This window comes from Gavia stellata, chromosome 8 (genome assembly GCF_030936135.1).
Source record: "Gavia stellata isolate bGavSte3 chromosome 8, bGavSte3.hap2, whole genome shotgun sequence".
NCBI classification, from domain to species: domain Eukaryota; kingdom Metazoa; phylum Chordata; class Aves; order Gaviiformes; family Gaviidae; genus Gavia; species Gavia stellata.
Window position 1 is genome coordinate 12,937,481 of NC_082601.1, and position 26,977 is coordinate 12,964,457.

The window sequence follows — 26,977 nt, forward strand, 5'->3', positions numbered from 1 at the left end:
TCATTGCCAGGAAAGGGCAGGAGCAGTAACGTTTTTTCATATTTACTGTATAATCCATCTCTGTCCTTGTCGTCTTCCCTTTTTGGGGGAAGGCAGAATGAAAATTGATGGTTTATGTTTGAAGATGAGGAAGAGCAGCATTAAGCAGGAGGAAGCCCAAGAGCAGGTTTTATCCATGTCTTACCTCCTGGTACTGCTCTCCCCACCAGTCCGTAAGCTTTGATATCCTCACAAAATGTGTTCATGGGTTGGTCGGTTCTCAGCATCAAGTCTTAGCAAGACCTCTACGTCCTTGTCTTCATTTGAGGTGTATGCCTACAATCAGTAGAAGGTTATTTTTGCAGGCAGGTTGGGGGAAACTGTGTGGGTTTCACGTGGGTTCAGGGGCCCTCTGCATTTAATTGCTGAAACTTCTGATTGAGGATGAGGATGTAAGCTGAGAAGAGTGAGTAGGAGGGAAACGATCAGCCTTCCCACGCCTTTCCCCAAATGGCAGCAGTGAATTTTACCTACACAGGAACTCTTCTGTTTCCCTGTCAAGAGCTGGCTCCTGGGAACTTCACCTGTGTTTGCCTGGAGTGAATCTTAACTTTTTAATTTTCCAGAAAATGTAATGATTTTTTTTTTAAGATAGCAATACATTTTGGGAAGTGTGGAAGTAGGTTTCAGCCATGGGTGAAGATGAATTACTCAGCACTTATTACCACTAATCTCTTGAATCTTCCTAACCAATTTGTTGGTTTTGAGAGGAAAAATCAATGTCTTTTGGAGAAAAGCATTCAAGCTAAAAGCCATGTGTAAAGGAATTTTCTCATTTTGCAGCCATTGTTGCACCCAAACTTGACATCAAAGCTATGCAGTAAGTCTGAATGTTAATATTAAAGGCGCTATTTCAACCCAGGATCACTCCCTGTTTTCAATACTTGTGTGTTGATGGTTCAGTCTTGAAAACTTTTAAGCCAAAGAATAGGGCAGGTTTATGTATTTTATCAAATCTACCTCTTTGTGCATGTGCACAGCATCCTTTAAGAAGAACAAATGCATGCTAACTTGTCTAAGTATTCATCTGACTGTCTGCAGATCTTTCTTTCTGAACTGGGAATATGTTGTGATCTTGGTCCCTACTGGGAACTCCTGGTGTCTTCAGGGGCATGAGAGGGACTTGTACCCTCTGAAGAACAAAACAGATAAATAACTGGCTGCAGGGCACCCCGCTGGATGCATTACTTAAACACGTGTGTTGTAATAAAGATAACATCCCAAAAGTGCGGCATGCCAGGTGACTGCAGATCTGCAGCCACCAGCAAGCCATCAGCAATTAAGAAGGGCCTGTGATGTATAATTCACACCCTGCTATTCTGAGTTTACACAAGGGTCTGTGAAGTTCACAGGGTGATGTATTGAAGAGTGTTAGCTGTTTTAATGATGAAATACTGTGAATAGTAATTTGGAGAGAATAATGAAGGTGCCTGCAGAAGTTTACAGAGCAGTATTTTAACTCATCAAGGTTATTTGGATTCTCTTTTTTCTTCAATAGTACTAAAAATAAATTAAATTTTTTAAAAAATGTAAGTCTGCTCATTGGCCTGATAGTAAAAACAAATGTATCAAACTTACAGTAAAAAAATGCGTCACATTATGTTTATTAAACTAATCCACCCCCAGTCTTCTCTATTCTGGAGTAACCTTGACAAGAAAAATTGAGTCTTCTCTGACCAAAACTTTACTTCTGTAAAGACTAGCTTGTACAGACTTGCTTTCCTCTTGTAAAGACTTGGTTAAATTTCAGTTAACGAACTACTTTGTCATGTAGTTAACATGCAAAGTGGTTTTAAGAACACTGAGTTTATATAACATTTGAAGAGGTTCTTGTTAAAGTCGTCCTACCTTTTTGCTTCCTCCTTAGACTATAATGACTGGAAAGCAAAAATCAGTTAAACTTTTTATTCTGTAATGCATTGAACTTTGCAAAACTATTTAAAGCCCTCTTACAGAAGCTGTAAAACAGAGGCACAGTTTTGGGTGGGGATGGATTAACTTCTCTTGTTTTATACTATATTTATATCCCTCAACAATTGTTGCTAATTTGTGCATCTGTTCTTACTGGTTTATATATAATTTTGACACTGGATAAATGATGAAGAAGAGACAAAAGCTGAAACCAATTAGTGGAGAAGAGCTCTCAAGTGGTCTGCTATCCTGTGACTCAAGTTAGTTAGCAATGCACTAACTTGAGTCTATGTCCTCCAGTAACTGAAAGTCATAGTATATTTTTAAAACATCCTCTTTTTTATTAATTTTTCTTGATACTAAGTGGTTAAAAAGTGAGAGAGAGTCTGGTACTGGCTGTGCAGACTGCATAATTCCATAAATGGTGTTCCTATAAGAAACCAGGCTAAGAAGAGGTCACTTCTGAAACAGAGCTAACATTTTCTCATTTCTGAGAAGCAACAAAGGACTGCACAAAACAGCAAAGGAGGCAAAAGACCAAAGAGATTAAATGAATTTCAGCACACACCCCCCATTGGCAGGGCATTGGCCTTGTGGAATGAAAGAGGTGCTCTTTTTCGAAAATTGAGATTTTTCTGTGTCCATTTGTGTTTCTGTTAAAAAGCCATAGAAAGATGCACGCAGTTTTAAATGGTGGCAATCTGGATTTGTGAGACCATGTAGGTTCTGAGGACTTGGAAGTTTGCAAATAGTTTTCAGAAATTGGAAAGAAGTGTATGTGTGATACGCTTTAAAAAGCAAACAAAATACAGGAATATAGGTATAGACAACGCTCCTTCTTCTGATAACTACTTAATTACGATTATCTCCAAGGCCTGGCAGACCCATGCATCAATGCTGAATGTAGTAGCAAGTTGGGGAGATGCTTTGTAACATCCTGGACCATGAAGGAGGTGAGAGACCTATGTTGCAGAGCTGATGGGATATTTGTGGGGTAGGGAGGTAGGCAAAATAGACGGGAAAGACTAAAAAACCTTGGAAAGCAAGGAGCAAATTTAGCAATTGTTAGTATGACTGGAGGAAAGGAGATGAGAGAATGGAAAACAGATGCATACAGTTTTAGCTAGTGGATGGTTATGTGCCAGGGCAGTTCTGGTGGAGAGCCTCCCATCTTGGGAGCATGCACACCAATGCAGTGCAGCTTTCTGCTGTGGTTGTTTCCAAAGACTGAGCTAATAAGAATCAATTTGTAGAACAAAGCAAACAAAACTTTGGCTTCTGCTCAGGGGAACTTGAGCGATTCTAGTTACAGATCAGGCTTCAACAGAAGCCAAATGCTGATCCACAAAAGTATAATTATTCTGTTTCGTTTGGAACCTTTTGTTCTGGATTTCATTCAAAACTACTGTAAACCCCTTTGTGAGATTCTTTTTCTTTCGAGGCAAGAGAAAAAGAGGCCTTTTGATTTAATAGTTCTACTTTGTTTCAGTTAAAAAGGAGAAAAAACCCATGTCGTCCTTGCCTTTCTTCCATAAGAATCTTCCCTTCTGCAGAATAGCAGCCAGCAGGTCACAGTTTAGGATGACAGGTCTAACGTAGAGACAAAGTTGTGTTGCAGAATATAAATGGTAAATTATATTCTGTTTTTAAGATCCAATACTCTGTCATTTTCAGCTGCAAACTGAATAAAATTTTGTTATTGTAATCGGAAGCGATTATGAATTTCTTGCAAAGCCCAGAAAGCTTGAAATTGCAAATGTGACTTACCTGCTGAGCTCCTTTTCCTTGGAATTATGTAGTGGTGCAAGGAGTAAATTGGAAATGGTATCTTCTCTGAAAGCTTAAAAACAACTGAAAAAAAGAGAAAAAATAGTATTGGAGAACAACTGTACAAAACTAAAGCTGTGTTTAAGGATGAAATGAGTGATTTTTGAGGGGACCTCTGAATCTGTGAACAGCATAGGAGGGTGAAAATATTTGTTCATCCACTATAAAATGGCATGTCTGCTGAGAATCATCCAGGGCTACACTTTCATAATACAGAAGCCCAATACAGACTTCATTAGCATTTATTAGATCCGTGTATTTCACTTAAATATATGCATTCACTGGCTCACTTAAATGTCTTTTGTGTGTTCTTTCATCTCTTTTAAGGTTATTTTTCCTGCAGATTCAAGGATCATTTCTAATGGAGGATCATAAAAGCCATATTTTGTTGGTCTGTCATGTCCCGCACCTTTTTATTTTTCCACTATGTATATCAGACACAGCATTTATTGTATTACTAGAACTGAACAAATTCTAAGTTGTCTCGCTGGATAATGGGCACTGCCTAGAAACACCTCCTTGCATTTTTGGTGCCTTACACTCACAAACTCTTGTGTAAGTATCTACTGCTACCGGTCGACCTCACAGGGGAGGTTAGGGCAGGGGAACAGAGAGGCTGAGATTGACAGTGATTTCTTTAATTTGACTTGGTAGCAAGGCTGATTAGAGCTCAAAAATGCCTGGCTCCCATTACAGAAATGTCCTAACGACTAGACCGTGAAGGCTCTGCCCTGCCTGCGCTGCAGAGGAATTGTGCAGAAGGAACAAGCAGGGAGTGTGCACAAACACACACGCTCTTTGTGCTAGGGACTTCTCGTGACTGCTGGCTGTATCTGCAGGGGGAATTAGCACTACATTTCTGCTGGGCCGCCACACCAAATGGGTTTCTTTTCTTTCTGTTCCTCACTAAAATGAAAACCTGGAGAAATTAATTAATACAGTTGACATTCCAGGTGGCAGAAAGTAAAACACAAAGGTAGTGAAGGTCTGAACAGACACAAGTGATGAGGCATGCCATGCTCCTCTGGGAGCGTGGAGGCTCGACCCACATGCCGGTGTAGGTTATCTGGATTCCATTTTCCCATGTGCCAGAGGGCGTTTGAGGCCACATCTCCTAGGAGAGGCCCTAACTGAAGAAGTCGTCCTCATTCTCTTGTGTTAACTCTGTTTCATTTTTTTATATAAAAGAATCAAACCCCCGAGCAGTGGCTTGAATCCCACCTTCCCATGTCACAGAGCACGCCATAGTCAGCAGGGCAGAGTGGGGCGCTTCTGTCTCTGCCTCTAATTATTCTGAGTATTTTATACGTAATGAGCAGCTGCAGCACGAGGTCCTGAGGGCACCCCCATTCCCAATCCAAAATAGACTGTTGTCCAGTTCAGGCTGGATTTAGGCGGAGGAAAAATCAGATCCATGTTTTCTCACTTCTCAGGTGCAGGATCTTAAGAGACAGTTTCCCCTCTGGCCTTCTCACTCCATTTACTTATATATAGCAGGCATTTGCAGAATACTAAGGAATCAAGGATGCAAATTTCTGTGTACGTTTCTGTTCCTTAAAGATGTGCCAGTCTGTTGTGACAGGCCAGTGGTATTTTAGCTGGCAGGAATATGGGCTCCCAGCAAAGATTTGGCTACAGTCATGTAGCAGGCAGCGCGGATGTGGTAGGGATGTTCTTAAATGCTGGACACATCCTTTTTTATTGTAGCTGCTGACTTAATCTGAGCCCTGTCTGTATTTCTTAATTAAAAAGAAAAAAGACAAAAACCCAAACCCAGTCAAGTATTCCTGTAAGATGCTATCATGAGGCTCAAACTGAAGTGAAAATTTATCTGCTGGGTTTTCTAGCCTCAGTGGTCCTTGATTAACCACAGTGTGTCTGAAGTAACCAGGAGGGGCAGAGGCCAGTGGGATCCTGGGGCTGATTTGCTTTTGCCCGGGACTACTGTTAACTTTTTTTCTGGTTCTGTTTGTAAGGATTCTGGTGGCTGGCTGTTGACAACAGGATTTTTTTTTTCAGTTGCATAAGGACTGAGAAAACAGTATCTGTCTGACTCTTCCACAGTGAATGGCTTTCAAGTTAAGCCGTGGCTGCAGTTATTGTGCTCTAGCTGTGACACTATAAATAAAGTTATTAACAGCAATATGTAAATGGGTTTCTATTTTTGTTCCTTGTATTGTTTGCAAAATCTAGGGCAGTTATTCAGTAAGAATCATCTGCTGTTTCTCACTGAGCCTACCAGCATTTGATGCTGTGTGGGCTGCTGCTTTTTTTTTCCCCTTTCTTTCTTTCTTTCTTTGCACCGGCTTTTAGAATCCAGCTCCTTTGCAAGTTTATTTATTGTGGTATATAAGAAATAGAGTAGCTGTGCTAAGCATTTTCAGGCTTCCGGAGAGTGGCTTGGTACTTAAGAATAGAGAATCATCTCTTGATATCTGAACTATAGGAGCATTAAAAACAGCTACACAAACATCAAATACCACAGCTGCTATTTGCCTTAGTGCGCATCTTGCAAATTCCAGTTTGTTCAAAGAACTTTACAGTTTGTGTTTTGTTTGCCTGCTCTGTTTCCTTCCGCTCCCCTCTCCATCGCTCCGGATCTGCCTGACAGCCTCGGGCCCTGTTCACGCTGGAGACTTGTACCGCCTTTATTTGTGCAGTTACAGTACAGCCCCAGCCGAGGGAGAACACTTTACTACTGTCATGGCTACATGACATACATCTGGAAAAGCTAATTATTCTAATCCAAGGCATCTGTTTAGAAACCTGAATGCTTCTGTGCTAGGGACAGGAGCTGTGTTGCTGTTAACATATATACTCTATAAGACATTTCACGTGAGACAGTTTGGTTAAACTTCTTCCTGCTGTGCAAGTGAGTTTAGCTTTGGCTTCCCCGAATCCCCTACGGGGAAACTCCCAACCCGTTTGTCCTGTGACTCAGCCACAATTTTATTGCCAGCTGTGCTAGCCTTCAGATGGGCATGTGTCCTCCACAGCACTTTAATTCCATTTCATGCAGCTTTGCGAAAGGCCATCGTAACACTGGGACACCAGCAAGCTGTATCTGCAGTTTCACTCCTTGCTTGAAGTAGCGGTTAGTTTTATGGTATATATAACATCTGAATACACAGCCGTGTTTTGAGGTTGTGACACCCGCTGTTCTGAACTGAAAAGAACTCGTCCTTTCAAATGCCAGACACTTTATTTCATTTTTTTTTTTTTTATTTTTAATCTTCAAGCCAAAATTGCTGCTACTGTAGTGGCATAGCAAGTAAGCAGAAATCAGCTAGACTGGTTTTGCCTAGATGTAGGAAGATCTGACACAGTAACTTTCCTCTTGTTTTTATGGTCTGAGACACATTACCATAATACATATCTTAAGTGGTCTCGAAGGTGGCTTTCTATGCTATAGAAAAGATCTGGTCAGACTCTATTGATTTTATTGGTATTAGTTCACTGGTAAACTAATAACTGTTTACAGGAACTTCATTTGGAGATGCTATTTTGTGAATATTGAGAGTAGGAAGCAAATGGCTTAGTGAAATATCTTAATGCATTAACACAGAAATTAAATTTTCCAGTGGAAAATGCAAGAGAAAAGCCATTTCTTTATACACAGATCTATTATTCTGGTGGTGGCAATTACAGTAATTCTCTTGAAATCAAGTTAAAATTATATGCCTGCTTCATTATGGGAAGAAACCACTGATTGCAAAAATCAGGGGAGATTCAGTGGAAAGTTAAAAAGACTTACATATGCGGTGGGCAGACCTGCCTCGCCCTGTTCCCTGCTCCAGCATCCCAGGAGGAGGTTTTCTGTGGATGTTCCCGGGACTCATGAGGCCAGGATTTACATTCTTGCTTTGCCGTGGTTTTCCCACATGACCTTGAGCGCCTTTATATATTTTCTTTATATACCATACTGCTGTCTCTGGAAAATTGTGTGGTGTTGCTTTTCTAGCACCAATGACATTTTAACAATTGCTTAATGCCAGTCTGAAGACTTCATATGCTTAAGAAGGTAGAGATGCAATGGTCCATTTTATTTTGTAAAGAAAGAAATTTAAGACAGAGCCAGCTAAGTAACTGATCACAGAGTCAAATGATGGGCTGTCAAAGATTAGTCTCAAGGTGTCTGGATAGCTAGTATCTTGACCAGCATAATAAAACAAAAGTGATGTAAATGTTTTCTGGTATTAGAGTATATAATCTGGATGCCATAAAGTAGATTTAACGCTGCTTACTATCTATGAAATAATGGACATATGCGAAGTATTTGGAATATGAGGTATGTTAGGGGCTGAAGAGGTGCATAGAATTTAATATTCCCTGTTCAGGGATGATCTTTGCATAGAAATACTCATTCAGTGAGCTCACTATACTGCCTCCTAAGAGAGAATGTTTTTACTGCTGATACTGATTGTACAGATTTTCATTATATTTACATTGTTTCTGCATGGCAGCTGGAGTTTTCTTTGTCACCAAAGGGAACCAAAGATAGATGTCAGCTCAAGTGCCATTGATCAATTGCAATGTGATGGTAGATCATATCTTAAAAAGGAAACAAACCCTTAACGTTAAATTGTAGCCCTCGTAAAGTTGGGAGAACTTTACTCGTGAGTTGAGGATATCTATTCATTACTGGTTCTTATCAGGTAAGGAATATTAATATAGTGTACAATAACCAGATAACGAGTTCAATTTCCTGCAGGATTTTTTCCTTTTCATTTAATTCTGAAATTACCGCCAATCTCCCTTCTCACTGAAAACATCATGTGTTTTATTATTAAATTTATTATCAGGTTTGTTTATTAATTAATAACAAGTTGATCCCTCAGTTAGTGAGCTGTACCATTTTCTTTGGCCAGCCATTTTACTTTTCAGAAGAACTAACAAAGGATTATGTCTTCATTTTAAAGTTCTTCTCCACTGATGTTGCATTGGTGTTTCTCAGAAAAGTGGCCATTACAAAGTGTTCACTGTTAAGTTTCTCTATATGCTTTGGGTCCATTTCTCTTTACAGTTTCATCGGTGTCATTTTAAAAACACAGCTGCTTGATTACATTTAAAAATAGAGAAACGAGGAGGCAGCGAGTCAACTCATGTTGACTGTTCCAGAAAGGGCAGTAAGACTTATGTTGCTGTTCTTCAGCAATCGTTTTTTTCAGCTAATGGACACTTCAGTATTATTGATCTAGTAAGGTCCCAAACACGAAGGATAATCGTGTATACAGAACATCACATCACTTGTCCATTCTCAGCTTACCCATGAAACAGTCTGAGTATTTTGGTACCTATTCTCCTCGGGAAATCGAGATAACTATAGGAAAGGCATAGTTGCTCCTTAATGTTTTAAATGATGACATTTATATACTAATGTAATGTTTTCATTATGTAGTGACTTTCCAGAGGGAAAACCCCAACTTACTGAAACTGCAGAGTAAGTAAATCACAAAAGGACAGGACACTGGGGAAGCTAGTGGAGAGAGTTGAGGAAGAAGTAAGGTTAGGTTGACATGACCACTGCATACAGAACTACTGCACCTTTTTGGGTAGGCAGTACAAAAGCATCATTGTTTGACTGAATATCCGTGATACTAGGGAAGAACAGACTGAATGCATTTTGCACAGCTACGAAGAGCTCAGTCTTTCACCAACAAAGACAAAGACCTGAGCAATATATAACAGAAAGCATCCCAAACTTGATTAGATGCAACTTGATCTCCATCCCATGTGCCTGACCCGGGATATACACATGAAACTGTTAACTGTCTGTGCCATAATTCATTACTCTGTTGCCTTCTCTGACAACTGATTGATTGCTGGTACACAGCCTCTATGCAACAGTTGTGTTTTATTTTAATACTTAAGTTTTTAGTTGTTTCTCTTTCCTATTGCGCTGCTTCTATGGCTTCAGTCGCTTTTGCAAGCCGTTCTCTCAAAGCGGGGCAGGGAGGAATACTGCCAGACTCCTACAGCTGTGGTGGTAATGGATAGTTCCTTCTTGCAGAGTTCTTTTAGCTCTGTCTTCCTTCTTGTTGCTTTTTGGCAGGATTTTGACATCAGAGATTGCTCTAATGCCAGAAGACAGATTGCAAGAAAGCTCACAGCAAAAAGTATGCCTGAAGTTTGAAAACCAGAAAATAACATGGCTTTTCCTTTTTGTTATGCGCAGTTCTGGATTTCAGGCTGTCTTGTGGGACAGATGAATCTGAGATTTATTTTGGTGTGGGCTGGATCCAGCTCCAGTTTGGACAGACCTGCCAGCTCTTCTGCCCTGGTCAGGCAGACCCGGGTGAGTCTGGGCTTGCTCGAAGCCAAAGCAAAGGCACACGGTTGGGGTCAGCAGTACGCATGGTTCCTTTGCACCGTTTTGCAAAAGGCCACGTATATCCTTCAAGTTTGCTTTCCTAAACTTCCTTGAATTTGGAATGGATTTGGCATCTTTCTCATTTACATGGTTTTTCCCCTGACCGGAATGATTGGAAAAAATTTCACATTCCCATCAGTCCCTTCTTAGATACATGAAAAAGTTCTGAAGTCCCATCTTCTTAATAACCCCAAATCTTATTTAGGCCGCTTGGATTTTGTTTTTATGTTTGATAGACAGCAGCATCTAATTTGGCTTGCAATGATGGAGTAATAAAATTCCCTCCACTCATCTCAAAGTCATCTATAACGTGCTCCACCTATAGTTTGGCTGGTAGCCACTGCATATCTATCTTTATTTGTTTTGCCTTCCCCAAATAGTTTTTCTTCCCAAAAAGCTATTTATTACTCCTATTTCCAGTGAAGAATCAATCTGGTTAAATATAGCCTGCTGAAATAGGAAAATCTTTTAACTCAAGATGTTTAGAGAGGGAGGGTAGCAAGTTTTTCATGTTTAAAATAAAAAATGAGTACTGGTGCTGCTTAGCTATAACTGAGTTCCAATAACTGGGGTTGCTACTCATGCTTGTAAACGCAAACCTAGGGAGGTCATGGAAAAACTTTTCCCTGTATGACTGGTGCAGTCTTTGCCTTCTGGTTGGTGATCTCAGAATTTTAATTTCTTCTCATTTCCTGCATTGACAGTGAAGGACAGACCACAGGCATTGAGGTGAGGAGCACTGACCATGATGGAAAGTATGGTGCCATTTTTCTCAGCAGCTCTTGAGCGCCAGCAGGGTCAGACACTCTCAGCGGGGCATTCCCAGGAGCACATTGCTAACGCAGACAGAGCTGCAACCGCAAATGCTGAGAGTTTGTGCTGGAGATGTGCATCTCTCAGCTGAGTCCCCCAGGCAGTTCTAACCTCCGGTAATACTCATTCAAGAGCCAACATGGGAAAATCAAGTAAAGGCAGGGTTCTGCAGTTTATATCTTTGCAATGAGCCTTGCTGTCGTCATGCAGTGGCTCTGCGGATAGCAGTCTGCACGTTGCCACCAGTGTCTCCGAGAGCCATCTGGTCTCCTGCTTCTTTGTCAGTTTTTACTCTGTTACCAGTTTCAGTTGGTATGGTCTTGCAGCATGAACTTCTCAAATATGGGACGTGGTTTTGGTTTACATTTTTGGCTACTTTGGGAGAGGGACAGGAGGCTTTCTGCCTTTTGCTGTAAAGAAAAAGGTAAAAAGGCTCACAGTTTTCTGGGCTTTCGGTTTTGTAGGGGTTTTGTGTGTATTTCCTCCTATTTTGTGTTATTTTCTCTCTCTCTCTTAAAGTATTGCTTTGCTTATCACAGCATTTGTGTACATATGTGCCTTCTCACCCACCTGAGCAAGTGGGAGCCAGCATGACTGATCTTAAGGTGGAGCACTGTCACGGTGCACAATGGAGTCCCGCTTCCCAAGGGTGAGCTGTGCCAGCTGATGTGTTGCAGAAGTGCTAGGACTCATTTGAAACAATAGGTGATTTCCAATAGTAAACGGATCTTCTCTGAAACTACCATATAAGTTGAGGAAAGAGAGTGTATTTTTTTACTGTTTTTTTTTTTTTTTCCATGACTGTAGGAGAAGGAAATATTTTAACCTCTGGTCTGTCGGATGTCCTGCTGTTCTGGAGAACATTTTTTGTATTGCTAAGGCTAAGACCTTAGCCTGTGGCATAGACAACCCTAGAGAGCAGGGCTGATGTGCTGTTGAGACCTGAGTTAGTCTGGAAGTAGCTTGTACCCTTTGCTGGACCAGTCACTGGGCTGTCACTCAGCACGATTATCTGTGTGGGCCACTTCACCCTCCTTAGGTGTGCTTTGCTGCCCTTGCTCACGTTCGTGCTGCTTTACCCAGACATGCTGCCTGACCGCGGTCACTGTGCCACTGCTGTGAACTTGTCCTCAGCTTGTTTTGGTTTGTCCCTTTGTTGTTGCTGCTATTAAATTCAGGAGGGAAAGAGCATTATGAGGTGTTCTCACTTAGTGTTTCTGGAAGCTGAAATCCTTTTTGTGCATAGGGGGGGTAGAAGAGAGAGCACACAGAGTACCTCCTTGTAATCCCATCCCCAAGTGGCTATAGCTAGGAAAGAGACACTGGGTGTATTTTGATGCCATGTCTATTCTAGGAACATCTAGATGAACTTAGTACTATGTTTATGCCGCTGGAGCTGGAAGAGAACTTCTGAGCTTACAGTGGTGCTGCGGAACTGGCTTTTAAACAGATGTCCAAGTGTGAAAATTGACTCATTTACCAAACTGCTCAAGAGATGCTCCCATCTTTGAGATACTCAAAAGACACCTGAACATGGTCTGGGGTAAGCAGCTCTAGGTGGCCCTGCTTGAGCAGGGGGGTTGGACAAGATGACCTCCAGAGGTCCCTTCCACCTTCAACCATTCTGTGATTCTGTGAAAGCCTAGTTTGGTGTTAAGGGCTCGACCCAGCCCTTCAACTGAGAGTTTTGTCATCTTCATCCCAATCCATCCTTCTTCTTTCTTCTTCCTTGTTCACAGCATGACTTAATGACATGCAACACCAATAGCAGTGGATGGTGTTGTAAAATAACAGTAGCACCCTTGAGACACTGTCCTTACCAATTAGCCTAGTGAATTCACTGGCAAGGGCAGGCTGTGTCTACAGTGAATGGCTTTCTCTTGTTACACCTTTGCTCATGAATGCAAATTAATGAGTTTGTATTTAGTGAACAATGATTATTATGGTACATTTTTTCTTCTCTTGGAGGTAGTGTTTGTTGCAGTAAAATACCATGGCTTTGATTCACATGCAGTCAGATGCACTTTGCTGTTTTTATAAGTCATTAAAGCTCACCAAGTCTGGGGTTTTGTTCTGTTTCCCATGCAATGCCTGTGGTGTTCGGTTTCCAGTAACACATGGTGTTTATATTCATGACTGGCATTACCGTTGTGATGGTGATAGGGTTTGTGTTTCTTGCCTTGCTTGATTTATGTTGTGGCTGGCGTGCATGGCACGCACATATCTCGAAATAGAACATGACTGTTTTTTTGTTTTTACATTAGAAGCACTGATGATTTAATTTAGTGTTTTGAATAATCCTGCATTTGCAGGGAAACCTGGCTGTGTCATGTCCCTCCTTTGATAACTCTATTAGCGTCAGACATTTAAGGCTGCACTTCAAAATCATTCTCTGTAGGTGTGTGTGGTTTTTAAATGTCTCATGTGGGTTTCCTGCTTCCCACCTTGTCCTTAGCTCTTCCTACTCCTTACATTGTTCTTTGATTTCTGCCAAGATCTCTCCCCTTCCTGCACTCTTGCTAAGAACCTTCTCCTTTGCCATCTGAAAAATCCTGTGGTGGTTCTGCCTCAGGGTATGTTGGCAGCACAGGCACAGCAAGGATCACCTGAATTACAGGAGCTAGTTTTAAGTGACCTGCAGTGTTAGGACCCAAGGTGCAGTGGGATGGACCTGAGCACAGACTGTGGAAGCAGCCCAAGCTGGGCAGGCTCACACTGCTGATCTCGGGGCTGTTGCACTGAGGCTCCTGTTGGTACCTGAGCTGCCTGTCCGTGTGTATCTGAACTATCCTGTGAATGCATTACAGACCAATAAATGGGAAAGCTGAGCACGGCACTTCGGGAATTTTCTCCTCTTGGCTCTGCATCTTGGCTGCTCCTCTCCCCATTTCATCTCACTCTGCCTTTGCAGCTAGGTCAAGCACTCTGCAAAACGCATCTAGACATCCTGCTCATGGAGGTCTCGCAGTCCGCAGCGGTGGTGGTTGTTTTGGTAAGGTCCAAGCTCAGGCAGAGGCTGGCATCCTGATGGCAGCAGCAGCTAGAGCTGTGTGTCCCGCCTGCCCTGTGCTGCCCATCAGCCCTGGGCTCTTGGAATCAGCAGGAGCCAGCGGCACAGGGATGCTCCAGTCCGTGCATCTGCCCTTCCTGCTCCCCTGCCTGGGGCTTTGGCGAGAACAAGCAGGTATAAGGCTGGTCCCTAAGCAGAGGGGAGGATGGCAGGATCTGGAAGCTACCCAAGCTCCTTTTCATCTTTTTTCCGTCAGCGTCATGAGCCACGTAGGGCAACAAGCACAAAACTGAGCATGCCTTGTACAGCTATGAAATCTTGAGCCAGTCCTTGCTGGAAATAGGAGCTGAAATAGAAGATTAGGAAAGTATTCACCTCTACCCTATAACACAATTTGTGGTACTTTTCAACCAAAATTAAACAGAAATAATTTTTCAAAAACCTTATAAAATGAATGATAACTCCCCTTTTCTTGTCTGTCTTTCCCAGAAATGAACCTTTTTTTTGTCTTTTTTGAGGTCATACCCTGGTTACTGCTGGACAAAACCCGATCAGATGGTAAATCTGAAGGCAGTGACGGAGTGGAAAATATATCAAGAGCTCTGAAGCCTTTACAACATTTTAATTACATGCTAAACTGTTTTTTTCCACAAAGCAGTAGCCTTCCAGATGAAGGGACTGGAACCCAAGGCTGATAATAGTTGTTGATGCCCAGGCTGCAGATTGTGTGGTCAATCTCTTCCAGTCAGCTTCAGCTAATAGTACTTCTAAACCACTGCCTTACTTATCTCACAATATTTTATAGCTATAATAATTATTTCATTTGACTTTCTGTGGACCACTGTCATTTACCCCACATTTTGGCACAAGGAAGGCCTATTACTGGCATTGTGCTCCCACCAGCAAGAAAATGCCTTGCTCTCTGAAGACTGACAAATAGTTGGCTTGAGTTGTGCCCTTTATCACAATCATTCATCACCATTGTCCTTTAATAAAATCTTTTCATTGCTAAGGGTAGTCTGACATGAAAGACTGAAGTGTGGAGTGAGGACCTAAGGGTAGTGAAGAAGCTGTGTGTTTAAACGCTAAGACTTCTAGTCCGGGTAAGATGAGCTGGCAGGACTGGGAGATGCTCCTGCAACCTCACTGCATGTGTGTTGTGTGTGTAAGGAGATATAGTGGGATTCATTTTTAAAGAAAAGCTCTGACTAAACACAGGATGAGGATCATGTGCTGTTCCCTGATGGCTATTGTAAGAGAAATCTACTTTTTTCCTAGTTGCTTCCAGGCTGTTGGGTATTTTACAGGGAGAAGGCTGAATTTAAAGGTTACTGGGGCTAATAACAAAAGGAACAGAAGTGGCATGGCACAGCACCATGTACACGGGTCCCCATTCCTCCCTTGCGGGTCATTAGCAGGGTTGGCAGTGATAAGCCTGTTGTCTCTGCTGCTGGAGCTGCAGTGCTAGCAGGAGTGTGTGGAGGGAACAGATTAGGCAGGAGTAAAATGTGATTTAGTGGCTTTCAGAGCTCTCTGTTGAGAGCAGAGGACAGGGAAGCTTCAGGCTGGGTTCCTGTTTGCAAGGGCTGTTTTCTCTGACAGTCATGTGCTGTTCTTTCTCCAGTCTTCTGCCACAGATGTGTCTTTCCCCTCTCTGTCTTCAGTTCCCAGATCACTGCTCTGTCCTCTGCCATCTCCCATGTGGTCCTTTCCACACCCTGATGAGGTTTTCCATTCCTTGCAGCCCATGTGTCCCAGGCAGTGTCTTCTGATAGCTCAGTGGCATAGCTATTTGGCAGCAGAGCAGGTCACACAGCTGTCTCAAGCCTGAAATGGAATATGCTCAGGTGCTGCAACAGGTACATATGTTACTCAGCTGACATAGAAGAGAGGCAAAGGGATGCACTGTGCAGGTAGATAACGGTCACGTTAATCACAAAGTGTGCAAAAAAACTGAGTCATGCAAAGGACTTAACATGTAACCAATTCTGAGTAGGTTTTTGTATAAAGAGCAAAAGGCATTTGCCAGATGAAGCTCTTCCCCTTATTGCCAAGAGTTATGTCCATGTTCAAGAGTGAGAAGAGACTTGAAGCATCTAAAAAAATCCTTGTAATTCATTCCTTTACTTTAGATAAAACCAAACTTCTTTTTCCTTGACTTCACTTTTCAAAATTATCAAACTGGCTTTGTTGAAATTGTTTCATGTATCCCTCTTTCCTCAAACAAAACACTCACTCAGAGAAGCATCTCATGTAGTGAATGTTGGCTTCCTAACAAGGGGCATCAGACAATGTTAACTATCTTATATTGCTACTGGCTCATATGCAGAATGCATTTCTGAGTCCCATCGTGCAACCTTTCCAGGTTTTATTCTCATAATAAACCCTTTTGTAGTTGCTTATAAATGTAGTTTTCTAGAACTCGGCCAGAGCTGCATGTGGAGCTGCAACTGTGCTGTCCTTGGAAGTGCAAGACGAGGATCAAGATGAAGGAGACAGCTGCTGAATTTGAACAAAGAGCAATTTGCTGGTCACCCATAGAAGGCTACAAGTTTGAGAAAATGTTGTAATCAAGTAGCTTCAATTTGAAAAGGCATAAATCTGTGCCTAGGTTAGCTCCATATGTCTCTGCTGATTACTTCATTTGCCTGGTTGAAAATATTGCTGCGATTTAACTTCTAGGAATGTCTGATCCATTTATCTGGCATGATAGTAATGGGGAAAGGAGGGGGCAACCTTCAGTTTATCTATTTTTATCATGATGCTATGCTAGCACTAATTTTCTGAATCAGGCATGAGGAGATGGCTCAGGGCATCCCTGTGTAGTATTTTCAGATATATCCATTGCTATCGGAATGTCAGAGTAGCAATTGCTCTGTACTCTTCCTGTTCTAACACAGCTGTGTTATAGCTGTGTTACAACACGCACCCAAGCAAAGAGTGTGAACATGTCCACAAGTGAGGAATTTGCAATTTGCCCCATGCTGGAATAGGAACACGCTTGCAACAAGATACACTTTGTTACTGCCACAAAAACTGGAGACGTTTCCTATTTGTACATTGCATATTAAAACATACTTAAGTTGCTTAGCCAGCAATACAGATATCTCTAAGATTTCAGTTGGTTTCAACTGTATTTCTTTGGGACATTTACTTTTATTTGTGAATATGTGAAATCTTGATTTATTTTTTGTGTATTTTCTCAAGTGTTTAAAAAATGTCAAAGTATATTTTGATTCAGACATCCCTGCATTCCTCTCTTGCTTTTTTCTTGTACATTTTACTTTCAGTCTGACTAACAAAGAAATATTTAATGCAATATGTTTGGTTGATGATTTATTGGAGTTGAAATGTAGAAGGAAAATATGAAAAGCATGCCAGAATTGAAATGTGTTTCAGGATTTTTGCAAAAAAAAAAAATGCTTGTGAAAATATTTTTGTTGTCTTTGCTTTCTGTACGAAGACATTGCGGGGAATTCCAACTGAAAACATAGCCTCTGCAATTTGCTTAAAACATGTTGGAGTTTTGTTTTACAAAGAAGAAACAATTCCAAAGTGCTTGTTATTTACACTTCTAATTTCTCTTCCGGTTCAAGTACAGCTTGATGCAATAATCAACTTCAAAGAAGAAATCAACACCTTGATAAATGTTCCAATATACAAGTATAGCTTATTAATTTTATATTTATATAAATGTGTGTGCATCTATACATTTTTTCTTAGACCTATATAGGAATAGTCTGGTGCTTGTTTTACTGAATAGTTTTATATTTAGCATAATGGGTGTGTTTGATTGCAAATCAGCATTTTCACTGTAATTATCAACAAGACAGAATTTTTTCCCAGTTTTAAAAAAAAAAATCTTTGCAGTACAACATTAAAATTGATTAATTGAAATCAATGAATCATTTTTAATACTTGTGATTTAAACAATTGTGCTTTCAAAACAGTCCACGCTGCTTTCAGAGGGCTTTCCTGGTCCATCCTGGGCAGATGGGAGTGATTCGGTATCCTTGTTGCGATAGCGGAGGTTTGCCTCAGTTGGCAGGGGCTGTGCTTGTCGTTCGGCAGGAAGCTGGGCGATGCCTGCTTGCAGCCTTACTGAGAGTTGCTCCTGAGCACTGCAGGCGTATATTTTTATAGTGTTTCAGGTGCTAAGCCAGCTGGAAGGTGTGGTACAAATGAGAGGTTTCATTTCTGTAGTTCTTTAGAAGCTGAGCAAAAAAAAAAAAAAAAAAGGCAGCGAGTGAGAAGTGTGTACAGCTGGGAGTTGAGTAGAGTAGAGTAGAGTAAATCAGTGTGGATTTTCTTCTCCAGAGACTGAAGAGCATAAAAGTCCGACGGTAAGTCTTCACCAGGACAGCCGAATGTGTTAGGGCACGGCCAGCCAGCCCTGCTGCGCCCAAGCCTTCGCCCCGGCAGCACGCGGTGCTGTTGTGCCTGGCTTTGTACATTTATAACATTACAGGAGCGTGTCTGCCAGGCACATGGTACAGGGCAGCGTGCTGCCGGCCACCGGGCTGGGCTGTGTGCATGGAAGCAGAGCATCAAAGTGGGGTGAAAGCTGTGGTAGGCAGGTTAAGGTTATTCACTAGAGAGGGACTGTATTTTGCGGCTGCACTTTGACAGCGGGTGAAGTGGGCAGAGGAGTGTGGTTTTTCTGCAGCAGAGTTAAGACACAGGTGATGTTATTGAGCTGAGATGTTGAGGAGTGTGAACAAAATGGGTAAGTGTTGATTTTATATCTGGGCTAATTTGGTCATTGTGTAGGAGTGCTTTGTTGTTAATGATGGCTGATAGCATTATCATGCCACCACCAGCTCCCAGTGTACTGTAAATTTTCTGGACATCGGGTAGGGATGGGGGGATGAAAGGCTTGTGGGGTTTTCTCATCCTTTCTAATCTCTGGAGGGGATGAGGCCGTGCCCCTCAGGGCTTTATGTGTGATAGAGGCTGTATCATAAGGTGGCATTAGGGGTGCTCATCTCCTTGCTGCTATAGGTCTGGAACATCCCTACATGTGTTGCCATCCCTGGACTTCTACCCCAGAACTTACACAAATATCAGCAACAGATTTTGTGACGCTTTAATATGTTTTTTTTCTCTTTTTTCCCAAGCATCCTCTTTGCAGACATAGAGGGTTTCACAAGTCTGGCCTCCCAGTGCACTGCTCAGGAGCTGGTCATGACGCTGAACGAGCTCTTTGCCAGATTTGATAAGCTAGCAGCTGTAAGTTTTCTATTATAATTCTGATTTTTTTTTTTCCTGTTGCAAGAATGACATATTGTACTGGTTCACTGGTTTTCTGTAAATATTCACTGCCCTAAAAGGCAAGCTATTGCAAGCATGAATATAAGCTGAATACTTCTTTTTTTTTTTTTTTTTTTTTAAGGAGAACCACTGTTTACGTATCAAGATCCTGGGTGATTGCTATTACTGTGTGTCTGGGTTGCCAGAAGCAAGAGCTGACCATGCACACTGCTGTGTTGAAATGGGAATGGATATGATAGAGGCCATCTCGTAAGTACCATAGTCCCCATGGAGAATTTCAGAACAAATAGCAAGTAGATTCTCTTTTCCCGTTAGGTCTTCCTTACGTTAGTAGCAAGCTAGCCAAACCAGGGAACCGATTCCAGCAAAAAGGGAGACCAGCTGGAACAAGAAAACAAAATGTGGTAAAGATTTGACAGCAGAAAGACAGACACTTGAGTCCATTACAGCCACATGGATACCAGAGCTCAATCTCCTGATGAGAAAGGCAAAGGTTACTGTAATTACTGGAAGTCTCATTCCCAAAGGAGGATTCCAGTGAATTACAGAAATGTGAAATCAGAGGATTAATAATAACTTTATTAAATTTCAGTCACTCTTCACTTACCTGTCTTTAAACCAGCTTTTTACTTACCTTACAATTCCTCTGCTAAGGTCTGTCTTCTCTAGTTTAACTAATCCTTCTCCATGTGTCCCTATGCCAATAAGGTCATATTCAAGACTTTCTTACTTTAGTTAAATTAATTATTGAAGAAGACCATAAAATTGATCTGGCACAGACTGGGACAGATCCGTGGTGCTTTTTCCTTAATTTCCAGTTACTTCCCCATCTTTATTTTTTTCTTTTAAAATCTGTTCTGAAGCTTTGCCTGCTCCTGAGGTCAGACTAGCAATCCTGTGTTTGTCCAGACCATTCTTGTCTTTAGAGAGTAACGAATATGAGACCCATATCTAGTTATATTACTTGGAGGATCGCAGACAATGTTGAATATTGTTTGCAACAGACATGACCTTCCACAGGCCAATTCTTTCAGAATGCAGGGAGGGAAGATTTATTTGGTCATCTTGAGTGTATGCAAGTTTAGGCACAAAGTTCAGTCAGTTTTGGATGGTACCTGAGATGACCTTAACATCTACACCACCCCTGCTGCACAGAGACTTTGCTTCCTTTTCCCTTCTCTTCCGTTTTTTTATTTTGTGAAAGCATCTTCTAAAGTATCAGTGGTACCAACAGAGAAGTAGAAGACCTCTATGGAGTTCTCCTCTCATTCGATTCAGTAAATTGATGGAGTTTCCACTTCATCTTGATAAAAACTAGAGCTATCTATTTGCTGAGCTTGATATAGTACATCCTTACCATTTGAATTTCTGCAAGGACATGAATACACACCCACACTTTTCAGCCTCATTTTCATAACACAGATACATAGTTTGAAAAGCAGTGTTTTCACCCAGGAGACCCCATTCAAAGAGCAGTACGCAGCAGCGTTCCCTTGCTTTGTATACAGTGTACGCTGTCAGGACTTCCTACCTTACTTTCCTGGTTTTAAACTCTGTTGCTTTGCACCAGTCTGCTTTTGGGGTTTGTATGCAAAATGCAAAATAAAAGGAGTTGCAAGTAACTAGTTTTCAGTAGCCCTTGAAAGGATGCTATTTCTTCTAGGTGAGTTGCAATTAAGTGGCAGGTGACAAAGTGTCTTGTCAAACACAGGAAGCAGCAATGCTTAGCCACCAGCCCTACACAGAACATTGTTCAGGGAAGTCTCACTTTCTCCAGTAGTTGGCCTGATGAAATCCAGAGACCGTGACACATTGCTGTGTAATCCCCTACAAGGTTGAGTAACACCAGGATGTCTAGACTTCATTGATTAACTGCAACCCACCTTACCTTGAGATAAACATGGAGCTGAAGTGCACTCAATGTTTGTTTACAAATAGCTCTTCAGCAGCCTTTAAAACTTGTTTCCCACTTGATGTATGATGAATGCATTTAACAATCTTAATCTCTTAATAAGTCTGGAAGGTGACTCTGTTCTCACTACCCCTGCTTCACCCCCACCTCCTCCTCCCCTAAGGATCAAGATAAGAGGTTTCACAATTAAGGTAACCAATAGCTACTGAACATTTGATTGCAGGTAACAAATAGTTACTAAACATTTGATTGCAGGCTTCACCACCACTGGGCCCTGCCTGTAGGCTGATTTCATCTGTGTACAATAACAACAGGGAGTGTTACCCCAGATCAGAAAGATAGAATTATGTTCACTGTACTGCTGGTATAAGTGAACTAAAAAAAAATGGAAGGTAACAAAGGATATTTCATTTGTCTATAAAGGATAACCAAAGTCATTTGTTTGCTGCGAAATCTGGAGAAAGTCACATTCTCATCAACAACTCTACTGGGAGAAGTTCCCTGGTCTTCTGTCAGTAATGTGGCTTGGCAGAGGGTGCAGTAGGGTTTGTAGCACTCATGCAGCATGTTCTTCCTCCCTCCCCAGTGCTGTACCCACATTGCAGCTGCTGTTGTCCTTGCAAGGGTTATGGCTGCAGCTGCATTTTCATTACCTCAGTTCCTGTTGCTTTTTCAAGTATTGTGGTTGGAGCTCTTTTGTTTTGTAAGCCTGTGCACCTTACCCATATGCAGCTTCCCTTCCTTGCTAGAGAATCTCTGCTGCTTGTTAATAAAAATAATGAATGTCACTTCAGTGAGTAGATAGTGAAACGTAAGATAGGGGTTGTAAGGAAAAAGGAACTATAAGAGGGTAGGAGCTGTTTCAACAAGAAGGCATGTTGAACAGTCTTTTAAGGGGCATATTACACTATGAGGAGTGAACTAGAGTCCACAATTGGTCCATCTTTAATCATTCATTTTCATTAATAACTGAAACATAAATATTAGATCTGTGTTGATGTTTGGAAGTTGGGAGGACTTATGTGTCCAGAGGATATTATCTAGAAAGGACTAGATGAACCTGAAAACCAAAGAGGTTGAAATCTGATAGGTATAAAGTACAGCTTCATGCTGCAAGGCACTAACAACTCAAAGGAAAGGACTGTGCTATGTGATATAGGTGAATTTGCCTGTGAAACATGGACATTCTGGGAATGATGTGATCAGCAATAACGAGAAGCAGACTTGTTCTGATGGCCTCATCAAGACTTTCCCCTACCCACATTCCTAAATATATTTTCCATGTGAACAGCTCTTGAAGTTAACTTTTGCCCTAAAAGGGCAAAACCCACAAAGTATTCCAGCAGTCATTTTGGGAGTAAGCAGAGCATCCAAAACCTCATTAAAATCAGAGCTTGAGTATTTGTAGCTGCCTGTTTGGAGTGACTGCAATAGATGTGGTTCTCTGGTTTTGCTGCTCTGACTGCAGCTGTAAGCCCTGTTCAAGCTTTCCAACTGCAGTGGGGTATTTCACACACGTATCATATTTCATCTGTGGAAGAGTTGATGCTTGGTGCCATACAGACAAATTAAGATCTCTGAAATCATTTCCTTTTTCTCTTTGCAACATGCTATTACTCTTAATGAGGCTGAGCGCTGGCAGGTTATGTCCAGCTTTGGTATGGAAATCAGAGACCAGCACTTTATTCCTTTTACTGCCCCCAAAGATTTTTTTTTTCTGAGTTCTCAACTTGACCATGAGTTCAGAGTACATGGATTTACTCCACGGGCTCCCCTTTCTAATTAGTACTCTGCTTGGCCACCCAGGCCATCCAAGAGCAGTACAGCTGGTCTGGTTTTGTTTTGTTGTCCTGTTGATGTGGATGAGCAACACTGTGTGTATGCGTGAATAATTTATGGGTCATTATGGATTTTTGTGTTCTGGGTGCAAGTTTGTGCCACTGACTACAACCATGCAGTTCTTAGTGATGTCCTTTTTCCCCATATCTCTTTTCAGACTAGTCCGGGAGGTGACGGGAGTAAATGTCAACATGAGGGTTGGAATCCACAGTGGGAGAGTTCACTGCGGGGTCTTGGGTCTTAGGAAGTGGCAATTTGATGTGTGGTCCAACGACGTTACGTTAGCCAACCACATGGAAGCAGGGGGCAAGGCTGGGTAAGCTGCTTTATCAAAGCTGTCGTGTTAATCCATGTGTTGTTTTGTGTCTGACATGTCACAGTGAGGTGGAGAAAGGGGGAAAGAGGTTCAGAGAGTCTCTGTGTCTGCTGTAAAATGAACTGTGGGTATAGCTTTTTAAGCATGTGCAAATGTTAGCAAGGTTATTCTGTTCCAAGTCTACAAAATCCCAAAATGGGCATATCCTTCTGTGGTAAGAACTGAATTCCTTCTCTGTGAAACAAAGCTGATAGATACAACAGAAGTGAGCAGGTCTGTGCGAACACTAGCAGAGCTGGTCGTGGTTACAAAGAGATCTGACTGTATGTTAACAGTGTTTGCTGGAGAGCATCCCAGCTATTGATGCATATTGTATGAAGTGTTGTTTCAGACCAGCCTTTTGTTTTGAAACATTTCTGTGAGAGAGCAGAATTGGTTCATACCGCTGTATGGACCAACTGAAGACTGAGTTGCTGCCAAGTTGACTCCATGAGATTATTTTTCTACGTGCCTTTCCATCTTTTCTCTGCTCTGGAAGAAAGTGTAAGACTATGGTACTTGATAGGAGACCTCTACAAGGCACTCTTGTATCACAGTTTTTAATGTGATACAACAAAAAAGGTACATGTTACAGTATGTATTACATGTGTCCGCTGAGTGGACATGTCCTTGAGAAGGGCCTGTGTTTGCCAAAGAAATTTATCTGCTGTGTGTTAGAGCAAAGTGAATGAAAGAATGAGTGCTTTATATCTAAGGAGGTGCTTATAAATGGATGTGCAAGATACTTAACGTGAACACCTCTCTCTTTAAGAAGATGCCTCCTGGCCTGCTTCCTTTAAAACAGATGAAACTCCAGTACTACATCTGTTAGAATAGTGGCATGGCTAAATAAACTGGTTTTTATTGCTTGTTTGTTCCAGTACGTGGAACCTGTCACTGACGGGAACTGGCTTTTTAGGCGATAACTTTTCAGAGCCTACAAAACTGGCTTGTCTTTTGTCTCGTTCAAGGCGCATCCACATAACAAAAGCAACCCTGAACTATCTCAATGGAGACTATGAGGTGGAGCTGGGCTTTGGAGGGGAACGCAACGCTTATCTGAAGGAGCACAGTATTGAGACCTTCTTGATTGTACGGTGCAGCCAGAAACGGGTAAGACCAAACAAACTAATGCAGGTTTAGATACTTCTAATAACTAGATGGTCTCCAACACACCAAAGTAGAGTGAACACCAGCATTTATAGATGAGTAAGTTAACTACCTGACCTTCAGTGACAAAAATTCCTGTTTCTCTTTCCTCTTCCTGAACTTTTGCATGCATAGAGGGAGTGTAGCCACCTTCTGCATAACGTTTCTGCACCAAGTACTTTCTAGTTCTGTCAAAGAACTGAGTTGTTTTCAAAATAATTTTGAAGACTGTTGTTAATATAGATATGTATTTTTTCAATTAAATTTGATACTTGTACAAGTTCTTAAAGCAATAGATTAAAACCACAAAAATCTCTTCTCTGTCAGATTACAGACAGGTGTTTTTCTCCACCTGCTCACTATATTGCCGTGAACATAAGGATTAGAGCAGTTCTTATCATTACTTTTGAGCCTCTGTTTCTGAAGATGGGAAAATCTGGCCCACTGTAATGATGGATGATCACTGTGACAGTGGGATGAGATCATACCTACTGCTATGACACGGGTCAGGTTGCACAAAATAAGGCTATTAAGGCATTACTGACTTGAACGTGAGTCAAATCAAACTCAAGTGGACTTCAGGCAATGTATCTTCTTTTTGTGACACTGCCAATAACAGAAAATAGGTTGATGTTATCACTAGTTTGTATTCTTTTAAATAAAGGGAGACTGTAATACTAGAAAAGGACCTTTTTGATCATCTAGCTGAGCCTAGCCAATAATATTTCTCTAAGTAATTTCTGCACTATAGACAGTACTTTGATATTCACAGTATGGGCAAGCATATAAAGATTGGCCTGAACTGAAAATAATTTCAAATATTTCTGAATCTAAGACCAATTAAACATTCCCACAGCTGTAAATATGACTACCATGAGATTAAAGGAATTAGTGTTCGTGACATGTTCCAATAGCATGGTTGATTTGAATAATTATAACACCTATACAGAAATATTTTGCTACCATTGCCGCATTTCCTGAGAGAATGGAAGCCTCACATCTCCTTAATGGATATTGTATAAAAAATCTCTGAGAAAATCCCTTATCATCTGCTAAAGAGAGAAGCTGATGTTTTGGTTTCTATCTGCTCATAAGATAAATCTCATTGACAATTGTCAATCTTCAAAAGAGGATTGGAACTTGCAGTGCAAGATTATTGTTTCCTGAGCATCAGTGCCCGTCAGTGGGCCAGCTGATGTTTATACCTAAACCACTACTTTTTTGCTGGACAGATTTAAGAACATAAACCATAACATCTTTATGGTCAGGCCCCATCTCCTGGGGTGAAGAAGCTATATTGACTTCTTAAATCATCCACTCACCAAGTTGTCTGCATATTCATGTGGAGAACTGAAGGTCTCTCTGGAGAGAAGCGGAAGACCTAAGATCAGGTTTAGACAAAAAACTCAGAAACAGAGACACAGAGCACTTGGGACTTGACTTTATTTTTGAATGCAGGGCTGTCTTTTGACTAGAATACTGGACAGAGACTCAGGAGAGATCTGGATTCCATTCCAGACTTAGATTTTGAGGAACTTGCATCTTTGTGCCTTGATTTTCCATGGTAAAATAAAACAGGTTCCCCCCCTCTCATTCTTTCACTGCTTTATATGTCTTTATTGCAGCTCTGTTACACAGTGTAGCCCTTAGCTGAAGTCTCTAGGCACTACTATAATGCTGCTCTAATGTGTTGCATCCCAGAGTAGCTAAGAATTGGGACATGTGCATGGCCTATGTAATTATTGTGCTAAATTGAAACATAAAGAAACTGTTACCCAAGGTCATGGATATTAGTATTTAGAGTTTGAAGGGCTCCTGGTTTGCCCATACTGCTGCAACTTTCTTGCTCCCATAGCCATTTTCTGTCCCTTTGGGAATAAAGTTCTCTCCCTCTTTAAAACCTCATTTTCACTTAATATGACGATCAGAAGTGAGAAAAGCTTTCTCCCATAGTCAGCTCAGTCAGCCTTGAATATTTTGCTTGATGCTAGGCAAAGTTCTAGCACTTCACTTTTCCCTTCCATTTCTGCTTGATTTTAATGACTTCTTGTGATTTATTTAGCCAGGTTTTAAGTTCAGTCTGTTCCAGTAGTGGCCATAAAACGTTCACCTAACTTAGTAATGGGTTCCTGTGAGTCGTGTCTGGGTTCCTGCTATCCTCACACACAAGGCACAGGATTTGCATTGACCTGAGAGCAGATGCATAGTTGACCCAAGTAACTGTTTGCCTAAGCCATTCCTTAGTTCACACAGGCAGACTTGAATTATCTGAATACCTGGTCCATCAGTCCCACAGCTGTCGAAACCCAACAATACCAGGAGTTATGATGAATCTATAAAATGTAACAGAATCTGTTCCATACCCTTTCTGTTTATGGTTGCCATGGGGAGCCATAACTTTGAATTTCCTGTCTTTTTATTTGACTTTTTCATCGTGTTAATGTCATTTCTCTGGCACAGAGTAAAAGGGAGGAACATTTA

General features: G+C 41.4%; 1 protein-coding gene across 1 annotated transcript in view; it reads left to right on the forward strand.

Moving 5' to 3' along the window:
* ADCY5 (adenylate cyclase 5) overlaps positions 1-26,977 on the forward strand; it is a 223,311-nt gene that overhangs the window by 141,924 nt on the left and 54,410 nt on the right. The window contains exons 4-7 of the mRNA XM_059820599.1: positions 19,088-19,199; positions 19,363-19,490; positions 23,150-23,308; positions 24,319-24,460. Of these exons, the coding sequence (XP_059676582.1) occupies positions 19,088-19,199; positions 19,363-19,490; positions 23,150-23,308; positions 24,319-24,460 (541 nt within the window). The remainder of the gene's footprint in view (positions 1-19,087; positions 19,200-19,362; positions 19,491-23,149; positions 23,309-24,318; positions 24,461-26,977) is intronic.